Source organism: Mesoplodon densirostris, chromosome 12 (assembly GCF_025265405.1).
Source record: "Mesoplodon densirostris isolate mMesDen1 chromosome 12, mMesDen1 primary haplotype, whole genome shotgun sequence".
In the NCBI taxonomy this organism is placed as follows: domain Eukaryota; kingdom Metazoa; phylum Chordata; class Mammalia; order Artiodactyla; family Ziphiidae; genus Mesoplodon; species Mesoplodon densirostris.
In genome coordinates, this window is record NC_082672.1 from 84,210,656 (window position 1) to 84,227,946 (window position 17,291).

A 17,291-nucleotide genomic window follows, 5' to 3' on the forward strand; every position below is an offset into this window, starting at 1 on the left:
TGATAGGAAATATACTCAAATATTTGTGCAAAGAGATAACTTAAAAAATTTTTTTGAATATTTAATATTTAAACAGTATGCAAAGATAACGGGCTTACTGCTTACCAGCTTTTCCAGTCTTTGTTTATGTGCGTGTTGGTTTTTTTTCATCATGGTGAAAACACATACCATTAAACTTACCATCTTAACCATTTGTTAAATGTACAATTCAGTAGTGTTTAGTATATTCACATTGTTGTGCAACAGAAGAGATAACTTTTTAAGTACACGTCCATTGTTTTGTTTCTTTAAGTCCACCATGATGACAAGGGAACAAATACAGAAAGAATATGATGCGCTAGTTAAAAGCTCAGAGGTCCTCCTCAGTGCATTACAGAAAAAAAAGCAGCAGGAAGAGGAAGCAGAAAGGCTGAGGCGTATCCAAGAAGAAATGGAAAAAGAAAGGAAAAGACGTGAAGAAGATGAACAACGTCGAAGAACGGAGGAGGAGGAAAGGCGGATGTAAGGGTTTATGTTGTCGCCTTGAAATAGAAGCTGACAGGACAGTGATTCTTTGTGTTGATGGTGGTCAATGAATATTCTTATTTTTGAAAGTCATATTCTTATTTTTAAATACTAGTTTTAGAATAAGGTTGAAAATGGAGAAAGTAAGCTCGTTTTACAATCATAACATAAAATGATTCTAACTATAATCTGAATTTTGGTTAAACTCTTACACCTGAGGATTACTTGAGTTCTTTTTAAAACTATGACTTTCATATTATTTTATAATCTAGGAAGAAGGTACTTCTTTTCTGCAGTTTAAAAACTGATGGCATTTTGGAAGATTGCCATAGTAGGGCAGACGGAAGGAAGCTAAGATTGTCTAATTGGAGGAGTAGAGAGAAGCAGTGTGATCAGGACCTTACGAGTAGCTTGGTAACCGAGTTAATCCAAAGATGTTAAAGGTTATGGACTATAATTGTATTTGTTTTGTTTCTGAAGAACTGCTGTCAGTAGAGTTAGATTTTATTTTATTTTTCAAAATAAGTTGATAATGTATATAGCCAGGTGGTTAATTTGACTTTCCATTTTGTAACCTTTGTTTATTAATAGTTAAACTTTCTTCTGAAGGATATCTTGTTTTATATTAAATTTTTGAAGAGTATTCTGCTTTTTGTTAGGAAACTTGAGATGGAAGCAAAGAGAAAGCAAGAAGAAGAAGAGAGAAAGAAAAGGGAAGATGATGAAAAACGTATTCAGGTCTGTACTCAGTAGGCAATCAGACTGAATTTCTATCAAAATGAAATCTACAAAATTACAAAACAAGATCTTGATTTACTAGGTATAAATTGTCATTGTTTTATTCTAGAGATGGAAGGCAGTTTCTCAAGTGGTTATGGGACGGGATTTTGGAGCTAGGGAAGTGAGTTCAAATCCAGCCCCTCCCTGACAGAAATTGTGACATTGCACAAGTCACGATGTGGGCCACAGTCTTCTCTCTCTGCAATGGAGATAAACAGTGATTGTGAGCATTAAATGAGTTAACACGTGTTAAGGCATTTAGAACAGTGCCTTGTTCAATAAGTATAGGTGGTTGTTATTCATAGGGGGAAAGTCAGATCCATATTCAGTTACATTATATAATGTTTTAAAATTGTTATTTTATAACTTTGTACATACTGATATTAATAGGTTAGGATTAAGATAGTCTCCTTACCCCCATCTTTTAAAAAGTCCATGTCTGAGAATAATTGATTCCCTATTTGAGTGTCTGTCTGTCTCAGCTTTCTGATTCATCCCGAGCACAACCAACACTTTAAATTCCTGACCTCTGCTGTGTAGGTGTTGGTGTTAAGGTGACACCTAGGATACGATGTCTGGGAGACTCATACTCTAGTGATAGAATGGTGGACTCTTGGTTTGGGGAACGAGGTAGCATTAATCATAATATAGAAGAGACTTCTGGTTAAACAGTAGGTATTTCTTAGTAAAAAAAAAAAAAAGTGTATGGAACAGTTTTCCGTGGTGAGGGGAATGATCAGGTAAACAAGTGGAGAGGCCCGGGTGCCATGGCCTTCTGTGCCGGCAGGCGGAGGTGGAGGCGCAGCTGGCCCGACAGCGGGAGGAGGAGTCCCAGCAGCAGGCCGTCCTGGAGCAGGAGCGCCGAGACCGGGAGCTGGCGCTGCGGATCGCGCAGAGCGAGGCGGAGCTCATCAGCGATGAGGCGCAGGTGGACCCGGGGCTGCGCAGGTACCGCGCGGGGCGAGGCGGGGGCGGAGGGGGCGGGGCTCTCCGCGGCGGAAGGGGCGGGGCTTTGCCGCTTGACCTCCCTGCCTGCCTCTTCGCAGCGTTAGGGTAGGTGAGAGTCATCATGTTCCTTAGGTCCTGGTACATTTGCCATTTAAAAATGATTTATATTCACTTTTACGCCACCCAAGTGAATGAAGCAACTGATTTCATCAAACTGTTAAACTATTGAAAGTTAAAGCTGATATTTCAGTTCTTGAGTAGTTTAAGAAAATATCTTAAGTTTTACTCTGAAATTATCAGAGTATTGTATAAAGGGTAGACAAATAATTTCTAAGTATCTGCTGTTCAACACTGGCATAAAAATCAGTGAATATGTTATAATCCAGTTTAATATTTTTGAGGTTGGAATTCATTACTTTCCTAATGCAAATTTTAAAAATATGTCACATACCCTAACACTTTAGAAATTTTACGCGTACACACACGCTCCCTCCAGCTTCCCCATGATTTAGAATAAACAGATTTCCCTTTCCAAGAAGAAAGCTTAATCACATTGAAGTATTTTGACTTCTCACGTTTCTGAATTAGCTCTAAATACTATGGAGTGTGGAGGAACGCGGAAGTTCTTATTAAAAGTTGCAGGAAGGTTTTTTTGTTCTTTTCGGTACGCGGGCCTCTCACTGTGGTGGCCTCTCCCGTTGCGGAGCACAGGCTCCGGACGCGCAGGCTCAGCGGCCATGGCTCACGGGCCCAGCCGCTCCGCAGCATGTGGGATCTTCCCAGACAAGGGCACGAACCCGTGTCCCCTGCATCGGCAGGCGACTCTTAACCACTGCGCCACCAGGGAAGCCCGCAGGAAAGTTTTACTATAACAGATTCATTCTCTAAAAATACAGAATGTAGAAACAGTAGTTACTATTATTATTTATTTGTAAAAACAAAGTAAACTAGTTTGTAGTGTTCCTTTATGTGTAGGTATATTGTGTATATATTGAGAGGCACATAGATGGGTGTAACCATGCTTTTCAGAATGTCAGAGCACTGTTTATGACAAAATAATTAAAATACAACCACTAGATGTTGCTATTTCCTTGTGAAAGAAAAAAAATACTTGGCCCACCACATTGTAAGGTGGTGATTAGGTTTTATTTAGCTTAAAACAAAGATAGGGAAGGAAAAGAGTATGTTAAGTTGCCTTCACACTTCTTCTAGTAAATGATTATGTCGGGGAGCTCTGGAGTCTGAATTGCATATGAAAGTTATATTTAAATAAACTGAATATGCCTATGTGTTATAATAATTGTTAAGCTCTTTGGTTTGGGTTCACTGTTTGGGTTCTTTATTAACATTTCACTATAATTAAGATATTTTTGCTCGCCTGTGGCTTTTGTAACTGCAGACTTCGCTCAGCTGCTGTTCGGTTCCTTCCACCTGTGTTTGGGTGGCTTGGCGGAGCCTTTGTGGAAAACTGACTAGTGGCCTAGGCCAGGCTCCTAATGAACCAAGCAGTGGCCCTGATGTGTGTGAGGAAGTCCTGCACTTGACCGAGCTGACTTTGTTATGGTTGAAGCTTGTTAGGGAGAGACTCATTAATGGAGTCATTGTTGGTGTTTATGGCTTAACTCTATGTTTAAGCATTTGAAATATTTAGCTCTATCCAGTGTCATTCCAGGTAATATGAGTAAGATACTGGCTCATATGTGGGCTCCTTCTCATCCTCAAAAAGATGCACTTCTTCCAGTGTGAGTGGACCATTTAGGACCTTTAGGACCTTTAACTTAAGGGGGGAGTTACCTATGATTTAAGTTAAAGAGAATTAACTAGGGAATGGGACCACTCCCAAGTAATTAGGAGATACTCAAGCAGTTATGTCTTGAACCGCAGAAGAGTTAGTTTAGTTCTCCTGTGGGACAGCCTTAGGAATGGTGTCCCTCCCTGGACTGTCCCTTCAGGTCCTGCCTGCCAGCTGTCTTCCAGGAAGAGAGCTGACCCTCAGGTCCCCATGAGCTCCTTCCCTTCTGAACTGCCAGGTTATTTTTTTATACACTGTCCTAAAAGCATTAGCACTTCATTGTGGATATGATGTTCTCTATAGATTTTCCGTGTTCGATAATTTTATCTTACTCCATGGGCTACATCTAAATGTTTTTGAATGTTTATGTTACCTTTGTTAGCACTGAATTCTTTCTAACATATTTATGAGTAAGAACCTCTCTAAGTAACTCTGTTCTTAATATATGGCATGAAAATGTTCTTGGGTTCTGTGATACATTAAAAAACAATTTCAAGTTACTTTTCCAGCTTGGATTCCCATCCAGTAACTTCTAAGTAAGAATTGTTTCCTGCATAAGTAATATATTTTAAAATATCTCAATCAATGACACATATGATCCTGATGCAAAGTAATGATTTCACACTACCTTAAATTATAAAGTAATATCTAGATTCTACTAAAAACAAACACACAAACCTCACATGAATAGTTTTTTAATCTAGATGTAATGTATTCACTCTTTAATTTTCACAGAATGCCTTCAGTTTATTTTTTTCTAATCATTTGTAATGAAGATTTAAAAACATTAAAATTCTGAGTGTTCTCATACATAGATTAAATAGAGATAATGGAGTTTTTAAAATCAATTTGCAAAGTCACTGAAATACAAATTTGGCACAATCCAGATTTTCACAGTTCAGAATTGGTTATGGTATTGACTAAAATATACACATTCTTTTCACAGGATTAATGGAGCAGGACCCAAAATGACACCGTATGTCATTTCCCTTTTAAAACTGATTTAATCATATAACCTTTTTTTTTTCTTCTTCTTTGTTAGGTTGTGGATACTTTTTAGGAGAAACATTTTCCTCATTGAAGTAAATTTTACATCATTATCATCATCATCATAATTATTATTTTGCCCAGGAAAAATGTTTAATGCTCCTGTTCGGTGCTCAATCACAGTAGTTTATGATTTGGTTTCTTTCTTTGTGTTTGCTCACTTTGTTTAAACTTTAATACCCATCTTGTTTTATGTGTTTTTAATTATCCCTTACTTATATCATTATAAAAGTAGATGTAGAGATATAAGTAAGAATAAATAAAATATTTAAAGTATTTGCGTCATGGCAGATAGCTTAGTTTTCCGAACATATAATAGTTCATTCTGCTAATATCTAAAATAGCTCATAATCTAAAGTTATATATGTAATGCTAATATTGGTGCTCGTGTATCTTTTTGTTATGAAAATCTCCCCAAAGAGAGAGAATCTAAGTAGCAATAGGGATATATGTATAAATTATACTTTATATGCATAAGATATATTTTTGCATATATTTTTACATATGTGCTATATGTATATAATTTTGAAATATATTTAAAATCTGAATTTTAATAGCTTTTAGGACTCCAACTGTACCCCTTATAGTGATGGTTCTTAACTCTGTCAGACCCCAGTACCAATAACAAATACTTTATGAAGGATGCAACCTACATTAATAATTCTCTCTAAACAATACATGTAAAAGAGAAATAAAAGGACAGTAATTTATAATTATTTATTTTATTATATTTACTTTAATATGAAAGTGCTTGCTCACAACTACAGGAAAATGTAGTCAGGTACTCAGATGTTTTCACATATGCATAGAATCACCATGAGGGCAGCAGCTACAAATGCAAATTGATATAAGACAGTTGTATCAGTCAGTTAAATGCCACGAAATTGTGAACAGTCCTTTGTAAAGTTCTGAACAGAGTTAAACACAGTGTCCTCTCCATTGTACAATAGTGGAGAAATTCCTAGAGAAATTCTGTGAATATTAAAACCATGCAAAAAAAAAGGGTTGTTTTACATGTAGAACTTTATGTATAACTATGTGTATATAGTTTACATGTAACTATATGTATATGTGCGTTTCACCTCTATATGTCTGGTGGACATGTTAAAGTCATAGGGAACATGGAGCAGTTCATCTTATGCAGGACATTTGGCATCCCTGACCCCTCACCTCATCACATGCCAGCAGTGGACTCTCATAGCATCATTGCTCCCACAACGCACCACAAATTTTGAAACTTATCTCTGAGTGGGTGCCGTTGCATCCACTGCTTCATAGTTACCCTTTGAGCTCGAGTTAAATAAGCCTAGCAACCAACTGATGTCTGAGGTGAAACTGTGAGCCTTTGCATATAGGTTGGAAAAATCAGAAGGAAAAAAAACACCTGGATGCAGGAGCCGTTTCTATCCAGCATATATGGTGCAGCTCCTAGAGCAGTAACATGCTCAGGTGGGATGTTGAATCAGTAGAGATTGCCCGTCCGGCGTGGGTGGTGTGAGGGCATCTGCGTATGAAACCTCCATATGATGAACAGACTACGGAGTAAAGAGCTTTGAAAGGCTGCGCATTCCCTTGAAATCTGCTGTGGGAAAAGAAATGTGAAGTTAGACAATTCTTATTAGCTTGATTTTATTTGATGATATTTGTGGTTTTTTACTTTGAGTTTGTTGCCCTTGGTCTTCAGTTTTGAAAGATGACTTCTTCTCTGACTGTGCTGGCTTGGCTAGACCTCTGTCAGCGCTGAACCTCAGCCAGTGTTTCTCACAAGGACGGAGAGACCTCTGCTCCTGTATAATCAGGGGCCCAGCTCTTGGCCGGCATCCGGGAAACTGAGCCCTGAGGCCAACATAGCCATCTTCTTTTCTTTTGATTTTTGCTGACTTATAAGATTTTGAGGTTACCAGAGTCTGATGAATAGAATGAATGAGAAAATGACTAATTATGAAGGAAGAGGACAGGAAAATAAAATACTAATGAAGTTGATGAACATGATGACATGAACATTCCATTTCACAGAATTAAGCAAATTTTGAGAAAAGTTACGCTCTTTTGGGTAATAAAAGAAAAGCAAGTTTTCGCCATTAGGAAATGTTTATCCTTGAAAGGTCAGAACACCTCAGATCTTTAACCAGTGCTTGAGGCATTTGGATTTTCTTAGGCATGCTTTGATTCAGAATTTTAGAGCTTTGAGTATATCAGACTCTTATTTAAACTCTGGCACTGTAACATAGATCAGTTTAGTTTACCACTATTATACCTTGTCTAATTAATATTTACTAAGCAACCCCGGTGCAAAAATCCTTGTATAGAATCTGTATCCTGCCAAGTTACCTGTATGCATTTAGAACATGCTGATTATATTCTATCCATAAAAATATCACAGAAGCATGGCTTTCATGAGATTTTATCTAAAAGTTTCTACTGCAAAAATGAAGTGCAAGTAACTAACTGGGTTTAAACAAAAATTTTGCTGTATTGTATGGCTATACATATTGAAAAGTATATTATCGACTTTTACGAAGTAAAATAATAGTGTATGGTTAATAAAGCAACAATCCTGTTGAAAATATAAATTTTAATTATACTTTTAGATCTTTTAAGTAATTTGTATAGTGGTCTTTTATCTAATTATGTTGTATTATCATTTTTCTTATAGGGAACAAATGGCGAAAGAAATGTCAGAAATTTTGAGTAGGTTAGTGCAGTGTAATTTGGGGAAATGAGCGTCACCTCCAAATCGTATTTTTTAAATTACTTTTCGTTATTTGGACTAGAACCTGTTATATGAGTAGCCTGTCCTTTCCATGTAAATTTTTGGTACAAGAAACGTGACTCTGCCCTCAGGCCACACTAACGTAGAAAAAGGTAAAAAAAAAAAAACAGTGTTCCTCTAAATTGGCATTTTTCAGTGGGGATACCACTGGCATTTTGGTTGAGGCCATTCCTTGTTGGTTGTACTGTCGGACTTACCATGAGCCCCTACCAGCTCAGTCTCGGTAGGGAGCCCTTCCTGTCCTTGGGCCCACTGCGCCTGGTTATAGGGGACGTGAGGAAGAGGGGGGCTCCAGGCAGCCCCTGTCCCCCACAGCACAGAGGTGGAACACCACCGGTGTAGAAGTCGAGCCACCAAGGAATATATCTTCCCAGCAGGATCTGGTCCATTATCAAGTGGATATGAATCAATAACATTTTAACTTTCAACTCTGAAGTTGCAGAGTTAATTGAAAGTGTTAAAAGTAATGTATTTTTTAAAATCAAAAGTCAGTTCTGCTACTACCTTCCTCTGTATTTCACATGACTGTCTTTATCACAAGTCTAAATAATCAGTAAATGAAGGTGTACCTTCATTTTACTATTTTAATAACGCCAAAGATTGAGGGGGAAGCATTTAAATGAATTTGATTTGTGCACTTCTTACGATGCTGAATATGCTTTTTTTTAGCAGGTGTATTTTTGTTTGACGTAATACGAATGAAAAGTTAGTAAAAACATATTTTAAGCAAAAATAGTTTGAATTCAGTGTGATTTTTAAAAGTATCAAAACACCTTATGTATATCAACATCTCGTATATATTCTGAGAGTCCATAAGAAAGAGGAAAGAAAACAATAACAAAACCCCATACTTTCAGCTGCTCTTCTAGAAAAGACTGGTAGAAGAGCTAGGAAGAAAAAATAATTTTTTTGTTAGTTCATTGAACGGTGGTTTCAGGATGTAGGAAAAAAAGAGAATATTTGAATAATGTTAAAAGCATAACTTACTGTTAAGGGTAATAGAGAAACCTTGCTGACACACAGCTGGCTCTTTTTGAGCAAAGCGATTAATAAAAAGCTCCATGGAGAATGGCCAGTCACACAGCTTATGAAAAGAAGAGGTTTTGCAGTAAACTTGAAACAGATTTTAACCATGAAAATGCAGGAAGGACTAAATGGGCACACATTATTCTTTAGCCAAGCTTGGAAGTGACTAAAAATCATCATGTCTAACAGTTTTTAAGTATGTAGGGGGAATATGCTATTTTTATTCTCTAAAAGGAAAGCACAAATAGGCCTTTTAAAGAGGCAAAATTACCGTATTTGTTTCATTGTTAAGCTTAATGCTGAAGGAATAACTTTCCTTATTTCAGGAAGGAGGGTACATATTTTCAAGCATCACTTTTAAATAACATCAGTCTCATCAAGTGTCTGTGTCTTGATTGTTTGCCAAGATCGCTGTTGTCTTTCAAAATGTAGAATGCTGAGAAAAATATGAGCTCATTTTCAGTGTTATACTATGATCATCCCTCTTTAAGAGGAAGGTTTTCCAGGTAGTAGATCACAAAGTGGAAATGCTTTGTGTGATACCCGAGAAGCAATATTTTAGTCCTTTAATATTTAGTTCTTTTAATATTGTGTCATCTTCTTTTCATGTCTTGAAATATGATGTATTTAAATTCTTCCTTTGTTACATTGAGCTTAAAAGTTCACTTGCAGCTTATTCTGAGTGTCTGCTATGTGGCAAGTGTAATCTTTTGCGGAAAAATAATGTTCATTTTTACAGAAAAGAAATTTTTCCTGTATTTTTAGAATAATTATTTCAAATTATATGTATAGAAACAAATCTTAAGTGCTCAGTAGCACTGCTATGAAAAAGCTTATCCCATTTAACTTTTAAATTATTTATTTTTTATATTTTAAATATATGTATTTTATTTTTTATTTCTTTCCTCTTTTCCCACTCAAATGTTCCTCCTACATGGGGCAAGATAAAGCACTTGTGCCCTTTGAAATCTCTGTTATCTGTCTCATGACCTTCAGCCTTTTCCTTTAATTTACTAGTTGTCATATTATTACTCACTAAATACGAGGGTGTGGTTTTATCTGCTTACAGAACTTTTCCAAGTATTTTTAACACGGAAGCTCAAAAGTCACGGGAGTGTCCAGGCTCCAGCAGCTCTTTTAGCATGTGTCTAAAGACTCGGGCAGAGGGTGGGCAGAGGGTGGTAGTTTGGCTACTCCCCTGGGGACCTCTAAACATCCAGATGTCCAGGGAGAGTCTGAGCCATTAGGAGTGGTGGGGCTTGGCCATCTGCAGGTTCCAGGAGTCTGCAGGTGAGTGGCTCATAAACCCTTCATGTGCCTCTAATGATCTTAAAGTATGTTGAGGAGTTCGCTTTTGATTTAAAAAAAAAATTTCAATTGAAGTATAGTTGATTTACAATATCATGTAAGTTTCAGGTGTACAGCACAGCGATTCAGTTATATATACACACATATACACACACACACATACATACACACATATACTTTTTCTCATTCTTTTCCCTTATTACATAATACTGAGTTTAGTTCTGTGCTATATAGTAGGTTATTGTTGGTTATCTAGTCTATACATAGTAGTGTGTATGTTAATTCCACCCTCCCAGTTTATCCCTCCCCACCCCCTTTCCCCTTTGTTAACCATAAATTTGTATTCTGTGTGATCTCTTTCTGTTTTGGAAATAAGTTCATTTGTGTCTTTTTACTTCTTTTAGATTCCACATATAAGCAATATCATATGATATTTGTCTTTCTCTGTCTGACTTACTTCACTTAGTATGATAATCTTTAGGTCCATCCATGTTGCTGCAAATGGCATTATTTCCTTCTTTTTTATGGCTGAGTAATATTCCATTGTATATATGGACCACATCTTCTTTATCCATTCATCTGTTGATGGACACTTAGGTTGCTTCCTTGCCTTGGCTATTGTAAATAGTGCTGCTGTGCACATTGGGGTGCATGTATCTTTTCAAATTATGGTTTTCTCAGAATATATGCCCAGGGGTGGGATTGCAGGATCATATGGTAGCTGTATTTTTAGTTTTTTAAGGAACCTCCGTACTGTTCTCCATAGTGGCTGCACCAATTTACATTCCCACCAACAGTGCAAGAGGGTTCCCTTTACTCCACACCCTCTCCAGCATTTATTATTTGTAGACTTTTTTGATGATGGCCATTCTGACTTGGGTGAGGTGATACCTCACTGTAGTTTTGATTTTGAGAAATATAAGTAAATGTATTGTCTTGATGTTCATATATCCATGAGATAGAAGATTTAAACTGAAGCCTGGGGGAAGTCCATGGCACTAGAACATTGGAATCAGAATTTCTGATTGAAAATCTAATATAGCTGTTCAATGATGCACTGGAAAATTTTAATTCACCTGGGCATCCCATAGTACACCATTCTTAATCTCGTCTGTCAAAGATACAAAAATTATTATATGTTTTTCCAGTAATTATTTCCAGTTCTCAAACTTATGTTCACTTCCTTGCCTGTTTAGTCAACATTTCATTCGTGTTTCTAAGTTTAAATATGCAAAAATGTGTAATAATTACAGAGGCCCTGCTGTACAAGCCACCAAGGCGGCTGCTGGTACCAAGAAACATGACCTTAGTAAATGGAAATATGCAGAACTACGTGATACCATCAATACCTCTTGCGGTAAGTATATAAGGAGGATGAAAAGTGGGAAGACTCCATCGCTGTCAGGTAATATAAAGTAAATGCCTAGATGGGGATGGGGATTTTTTTCATATAAATTAGTTTAAGTCATTCTCTTTGTTACTCTCACCTTGAAATGAAGGTGAATTTTATTGTGAATTTTATTTTCACAATAAATAGCTTTGTGAATTTTATTCACAAAGCTAAAAGAAAGACATACTTATTAAGTTAAATTCATTTTGCCCGTCTCTTGAATAGGCCAGAGAGGAAAAAAAAAAGCATAGAGGAATTATGGTTTGGGCTATATTAATGACTGACCCTCCTAACGTTATTCATAATAGTTAAATACCTATATATCAGACTATTTTGGTCTATGAACGCAAAGTAAAAAATGGCAGTGGAGTCCTTCCCTTTTCAAGCTATTTTTCTTCCAGCAGAACAGAGTGAAAGGCTGTATCCAGAGAATCCCACAGTTGTGTTCACGTATAAATCACAGTGTTTGAATTCAGGGCACTGTAACTGGGGCTTCAAGTGTCATGGTCGTACAGGACGCCTCACTATGTTCTTTCCCTCTTCACTGAGTTTATCTGCATAATTACAAATGTAAAAAATGTGGTACATGTAAATTTAGCTTGTGTTTGAACACGGTGACTTCTTATTCTATTGTCGTGGTCTGTGACCTTGGACACATGACTTAACCTTCGTTTTTCAAGTTCTTCATCTATAAAAGCCCTATTTAGTCCAGGGTTCTTGCGTGGAGGAAAGATATAACATAGTAATAATGTTTAAGAAAATGCTCTGTAAGTGTAAAAGGTAGTATTACAATGAAGTGCTCATCTTTATCAGTAATTAGTGTACTTTTGATTTTGTACCGTTAATTTAAAAATGAAATCTTCATTTAAAAATATATATGTTAAAAAGAAACGGAACTGAGTTATTTGTAGTGAGGTGGATGGACCTAGAGTCTGTCATACAGAGTGAAGTAAGTCAGAAAGAGAAAAACAAATACCGTATGGTAACACATATATATGGAACCTAAAAAAAAAAAAAAAAAGGTTCTGACGAACCTAGGGGCAGGACGAGAATAAAGATGCAGAAGTAGAGAATGGATTTGAGGACACGGGGAGGGGGAAGGGTAAATTGGGACGAAGTGAGAGAGTGGCATGGACATATATACACTACCAAATGTAAAATAGATAGCTAGTGGGAAGCAGCCGCGTAGCACAGGGAGATCAGCTCAGTGCTTTGTGACCACCTAGAGGGGTGGGATAGGGAGGGTGGGAGGGAGACACAAGAGGGAGGAGATATGGGGATATATGTATATGTATAACTGATTCACTTTGTTATACAGCAGAAACTAACACACCATTGTAAAGCAGTTATACTCCAATAAAGATGTTAAAAATATATATATTTATGCCACAGGATAATTATGCTAGACAACTAAATTACGATGTTAATTGCTGTTGTTTTTTTTTTAACTCTCTCTGTGTAATTGATAGATATTGAGCTCCTGGCAGCTTGCAGAGAAGAATTTCATAGGAGACTAAAAGTGTATCATGCTTGGAAATCCAAGAACAAGAAGAGAAATACTGAAACAGAGCAACGTGCTCCAAAGTCTGTTACTGATTATGGTAAAAACAAATCTGTACTTCTGAATGTTCCAAAGTATATGTATATAAAAAGTATATGTATATAATTACATGTAACTATACATAAGACATTTGAGTAAAATTTATACACAAGGCATTTGAGTAAAATTGTCCAATATAAATTTTCTCTTACTTTAGAACTATGGGTCCACTGAATCTAACACAACCATGATGGCTTATCTTTCAAAGTATTATTTCTGTTAGATACATCTTTAAAGTCATATTTGTTTAAAAGTATTGAATTTACTTGTTAAGATAAATTCTGGAGGTAAGAATAATCTTGTCCATACTGAGGAAGTTGTATGATAATGCTGTAAATACGTATTCTTTCCACATACACATATATACACATATGTAAAGATTATGTGTGGAAATGTAAAGATTACTATGAAAAAAAGAATGTTTACTGCAAATATTATAAAGCTGTGAAAATATGAGTGAGAAATAATACCTTGGTTTAGACCAGAGTTTTACCTAGACCAGAATTTGCTTTTTTTGACTGAGATCCTAAAAATGAATTTTGTTTACTTTGTTATACAAAAGAAAAAGCTATATACCTGAAATTGGAAAATAGACCAGAATAGACATAACCTAGTAAAAGCAAGTACTAGCTTTAACATTAATTAAGAATACCTGTGATATGAGTTGTAATTTCAGTCTTAAAAGCAATAATTGGAATTTCATTTATTTAACTTGCTACTGGCACAATTTGTTAGGTTAATTCTGGCTAATGTCAAGGTGACAGCATATTTAATATCTTTTTTTAGAACGAGGTATATTCCTGACACTTGGTGGTATAGCTTAGCCATGTGTGACCCCAGCTGACTTACAAAAGGAGCTCACAGTTATATTTTGCCTCCCTTACCGCCTTCCTAGCAAATGAAACAGTGTTTGATGAAAGTCAATTAAATGGTGAAATTTTAGTGTTCCTAAGATGTTGCAAAGGTTAGATTGAGGAAGGGAAATATTATTAGTAGTAAGAGAGATGTTAGTGCTAATGACGGCTCACCGGTGTCCTCAGTCAGGATATACCTCTCTTGCAAGAGCAGTGAGCTTGCCTGCAGCTAAGAAATGGCAGGAGGAAGGCCCTCTCAACCCTGATCTTCTGTGACCACCACTCTCTTCTCCAGTTTAAAAATTTGTCTCTGGGAAATGAAGATGACAGGATGATTCCATTGTCTGTTCACTGTCTGTACCAAGTTTCTACCACAGTTGCTTTGTTTTGTAAAAATGGCAAAGGGCTATTTTTTGTTTTGTTTTTTTTTGCGGTACGCGGGCCTCTCACTGTTGCGGTCTCTCCCGTTGCGGAGCACAGGCTCCAGACGCGCAGGCTCAGCAGCCATGGCTCACGGGCCCAGCTGCTCCGCGGCATGTGGGATCTTCCCGGACCGGGGCACGAACCTGTGTCCCCTGCATCGGCAGGCGGACTCTCAACCACTGCGCCACCAGGGAAGCCCAGGGCTATTCTTTTTAGCTATAATCTTTAGCTGTAATGTTCTAATCACGACCTTGAACTGATTGGGTTTCATTATGTTCTATTTCAGAATTTATACATCTGCATGATTGCACTTCTTAAAACAAAGAGTACTTCCCTGGTGGTGCGGTGGTTGAGAATCCGTCTGCTAGTGCAGGGGACACGGGTTTGATCCCTGGTCTGGGAAGATCCCACATGCCACGGAGCAGCTAAGCCCGTGTGCCACAACTACTGAGCCTGCGCTCTAGAGCTCGGGAGCCACAACTCCTGAAGCCCGCACGCCTAGAGCCCGTGCTCCACGAGAGAAGCTACCGCAATGAGAAGCCCACATGCTGCTACTAGGGAAAGCCCGCACACAGCAACGAAGCCGAAAATAAATGAATGAATGAATGAATGAATGAATGAATGTTGTAATATTTGGCACACACATTTTTTTAAATTAATTAATTTATTTTTGTCTGTGTCAGGTCTTAGTTGCGACATGTGGGATCTTTCGTTGCAGTGTGTGGGCTTCTCTCTAGTTGTGGCGTGCGGGCTCCAGAGCACATGGGCTCTGTATTTGCTGCACACAGGCTTGGGCTTAGTTGCCCCGTGGCATGTGGGATCTTAGTTCCTTCACCAGGGATTGAACCCGTGTCCCCTGCATTGGAAGGTGGATTCTTAACCACTGGACCACCAGGGAAGTCCCCGGTACACACATTTTTAATGAATATATAAATATTTCATGTATTATTGTAGCAAACCAAACCTTTGGTACCTTAGTCATCCAACTTTGCCCCCAAAAGAGCAAATAACATGCAGCTTACCTTACTGGTTCCTATACTGTTTCCACTCATAAAATACTTTTTGGAAGAACAACAGAGTAGATTAAGAAAATTTCTCAAGGGTCCCATCCAGGTAGATGAACAAAATTATGAATTGTGTAGGAACACACTCCCGCATATATGTAGCCTTCAGGGAATTTGAATGTCGGTCATTTTCAGCATAAAATGTAACTTCTGCCCTGAAAGGTACTTTTTTTCCTCTTCATTTTTCTGTCATGTAAAATTCACTCTGACACAGGAGTACAGTTAACAGGAAAGGTGAAGGGCACCAAGGTGCTTAACAGCTCACCTGAGAAAATTCTGTACTTTAGGTGGTTTCCTAATGGTGCAGCTGCTTGACCTTTAAAAGGAACTGCTCTGTAGTTTAAAATTTAGAAGGATTAGAATTCATTAATTTGAGAAAATAAAATGATGACAACTTATGATAAACAAAAATATAACTTGGTATTATTGCCTTTAAGAGTAAGACATTGACAAATTATGGTAAATTCTTGAGAGTTAAGAGTTGGGTGGCTCAGAGCCCTCTCCCGTGTGCTATACTGGGTGAGCACACTCTCATCGCATTTACCCCGGAAAGAGGCTTTCAGAAATAATTTTTGGGGGCAGTGGCAAATTACCCAGTAAAAGATTTACATTTACTTGCTTAAAACAATGACTTTGGAGAGGAGTTTTATTTCATAGTTCCTAAATAAAAATGTTGTGAGTTTAATATTTAAGGCAATGTGAAGAAATTAAAACATGCTGAGTACATGTAAGTGTGGCAATGCTTCTTCTCTATATAAAAAACATTTTTTTAATGAATTTATGAGTTATTCTCTTTTTTTCCCCTACACAAATTCTAGTAGTGCTTTAAAGGTACTTTCATCTTGATTATTAAGTCACTGTTTTGGATTCTTGTTTGGACATTACTGTGTTCGAAAATTAAAATTTTTTGGTCCTCTTTGTATGTCCATCAAGCAGGATGTCCTAAAAACATAATCAAAATAGCTTTAAAAAAATTGGAAAGCAGCATCTACTTGTAGGTAGTTCTGGGAGTATTTGGCCATGGATAGGGTATTTATTTGTTAGTCACCACCTCCATTGATGGGAAGGCATTATAAATTAGAAGAATGCTCATTTAACAGTTTTGGCATTTTTATCTTTTCTTCAACATAAAATATTTGTTCACAGATTTTGCACCATTTTTGAACAATTCACGTAAGTCAATGGGTGGTAACTCATGAGCTAACTGGAAGATGGGTTAAAAATACTTTATAAAGTACTAACTTCTTCTAAACATTGTTTTGCTACAATTTTAAGGTGAATTTGTAGTACACTAATGTTGGTTTATCTGTACTAAGATACCTCATTTGAGATGGTACTTTCATTTGGATCACTCCAAAATATACATGCAGAACAAAATTTAATTAATCTGTTATTTCATCAAATTACTTCCTTTTTAAACTGAGTATACCCAGTTCTTATTGTAGCAAAACTCTATCTTAATAAGCAGCTGATCTTTTAGAGTAAAGACTAACTTTAGGTGCTGGTTTCAAATACTGTGATGGTGTAAGCATTTCTGTCCGAAGAGATTTGAGTTTCGTAGGATAATGTACACAAGCTTAATAGAATACCTCTTAATAGGAAGAGGAGATTATTCTGTTACTTTTACAGCTTCCTATGATGCACATTTTTTGATCATCTAAAAGCTCTGAGTCATCTTAGTGTACAGTAAATTTCTTCTAGAATCAGTTCAGCAGTAATGATTTGAATATAATGCCATATTTATTTGCCAACTGGTTGGACATGATTTTTTTTAGTGCTTCC

General features: G+C 37.0%; 1 protein-coding gene across 1 annotated transcript in view; it reads left to right on the forward strand.

The window, feature by feature from the left end:
- MYO6 (myosin VI) overlaps positions 1 to 17,291 on the forward strand; it is a 151,824-nt gene that overhangs the window by 129,933 nt on the left and 4,600 nt on the right. The window contains exons 26-30 of the mRNA XM_060114874.1: positions 293 to 501; positions 1,164 to 1,242; positions 2,072 to 2,232; positions 11,432 to 11,535; positions 13,038 to 13,169. Coding sequence (XP_059970857.1) covers positions 293 to 501; positions 1,164 to 1,242; positions 2,072 to 2,232; positions 11,432 to 11,535; positions 13,038 to 13,169 — 685 coding nt within the window. The remainder of the gene's footprint in view (positions 1 to 292; positions 502 to 1,163; positions 1,243 to 2,071; positions 2,233 to 11,431; positions 11,536 to 13,037; positions 13,170 to 17,291) is intronic.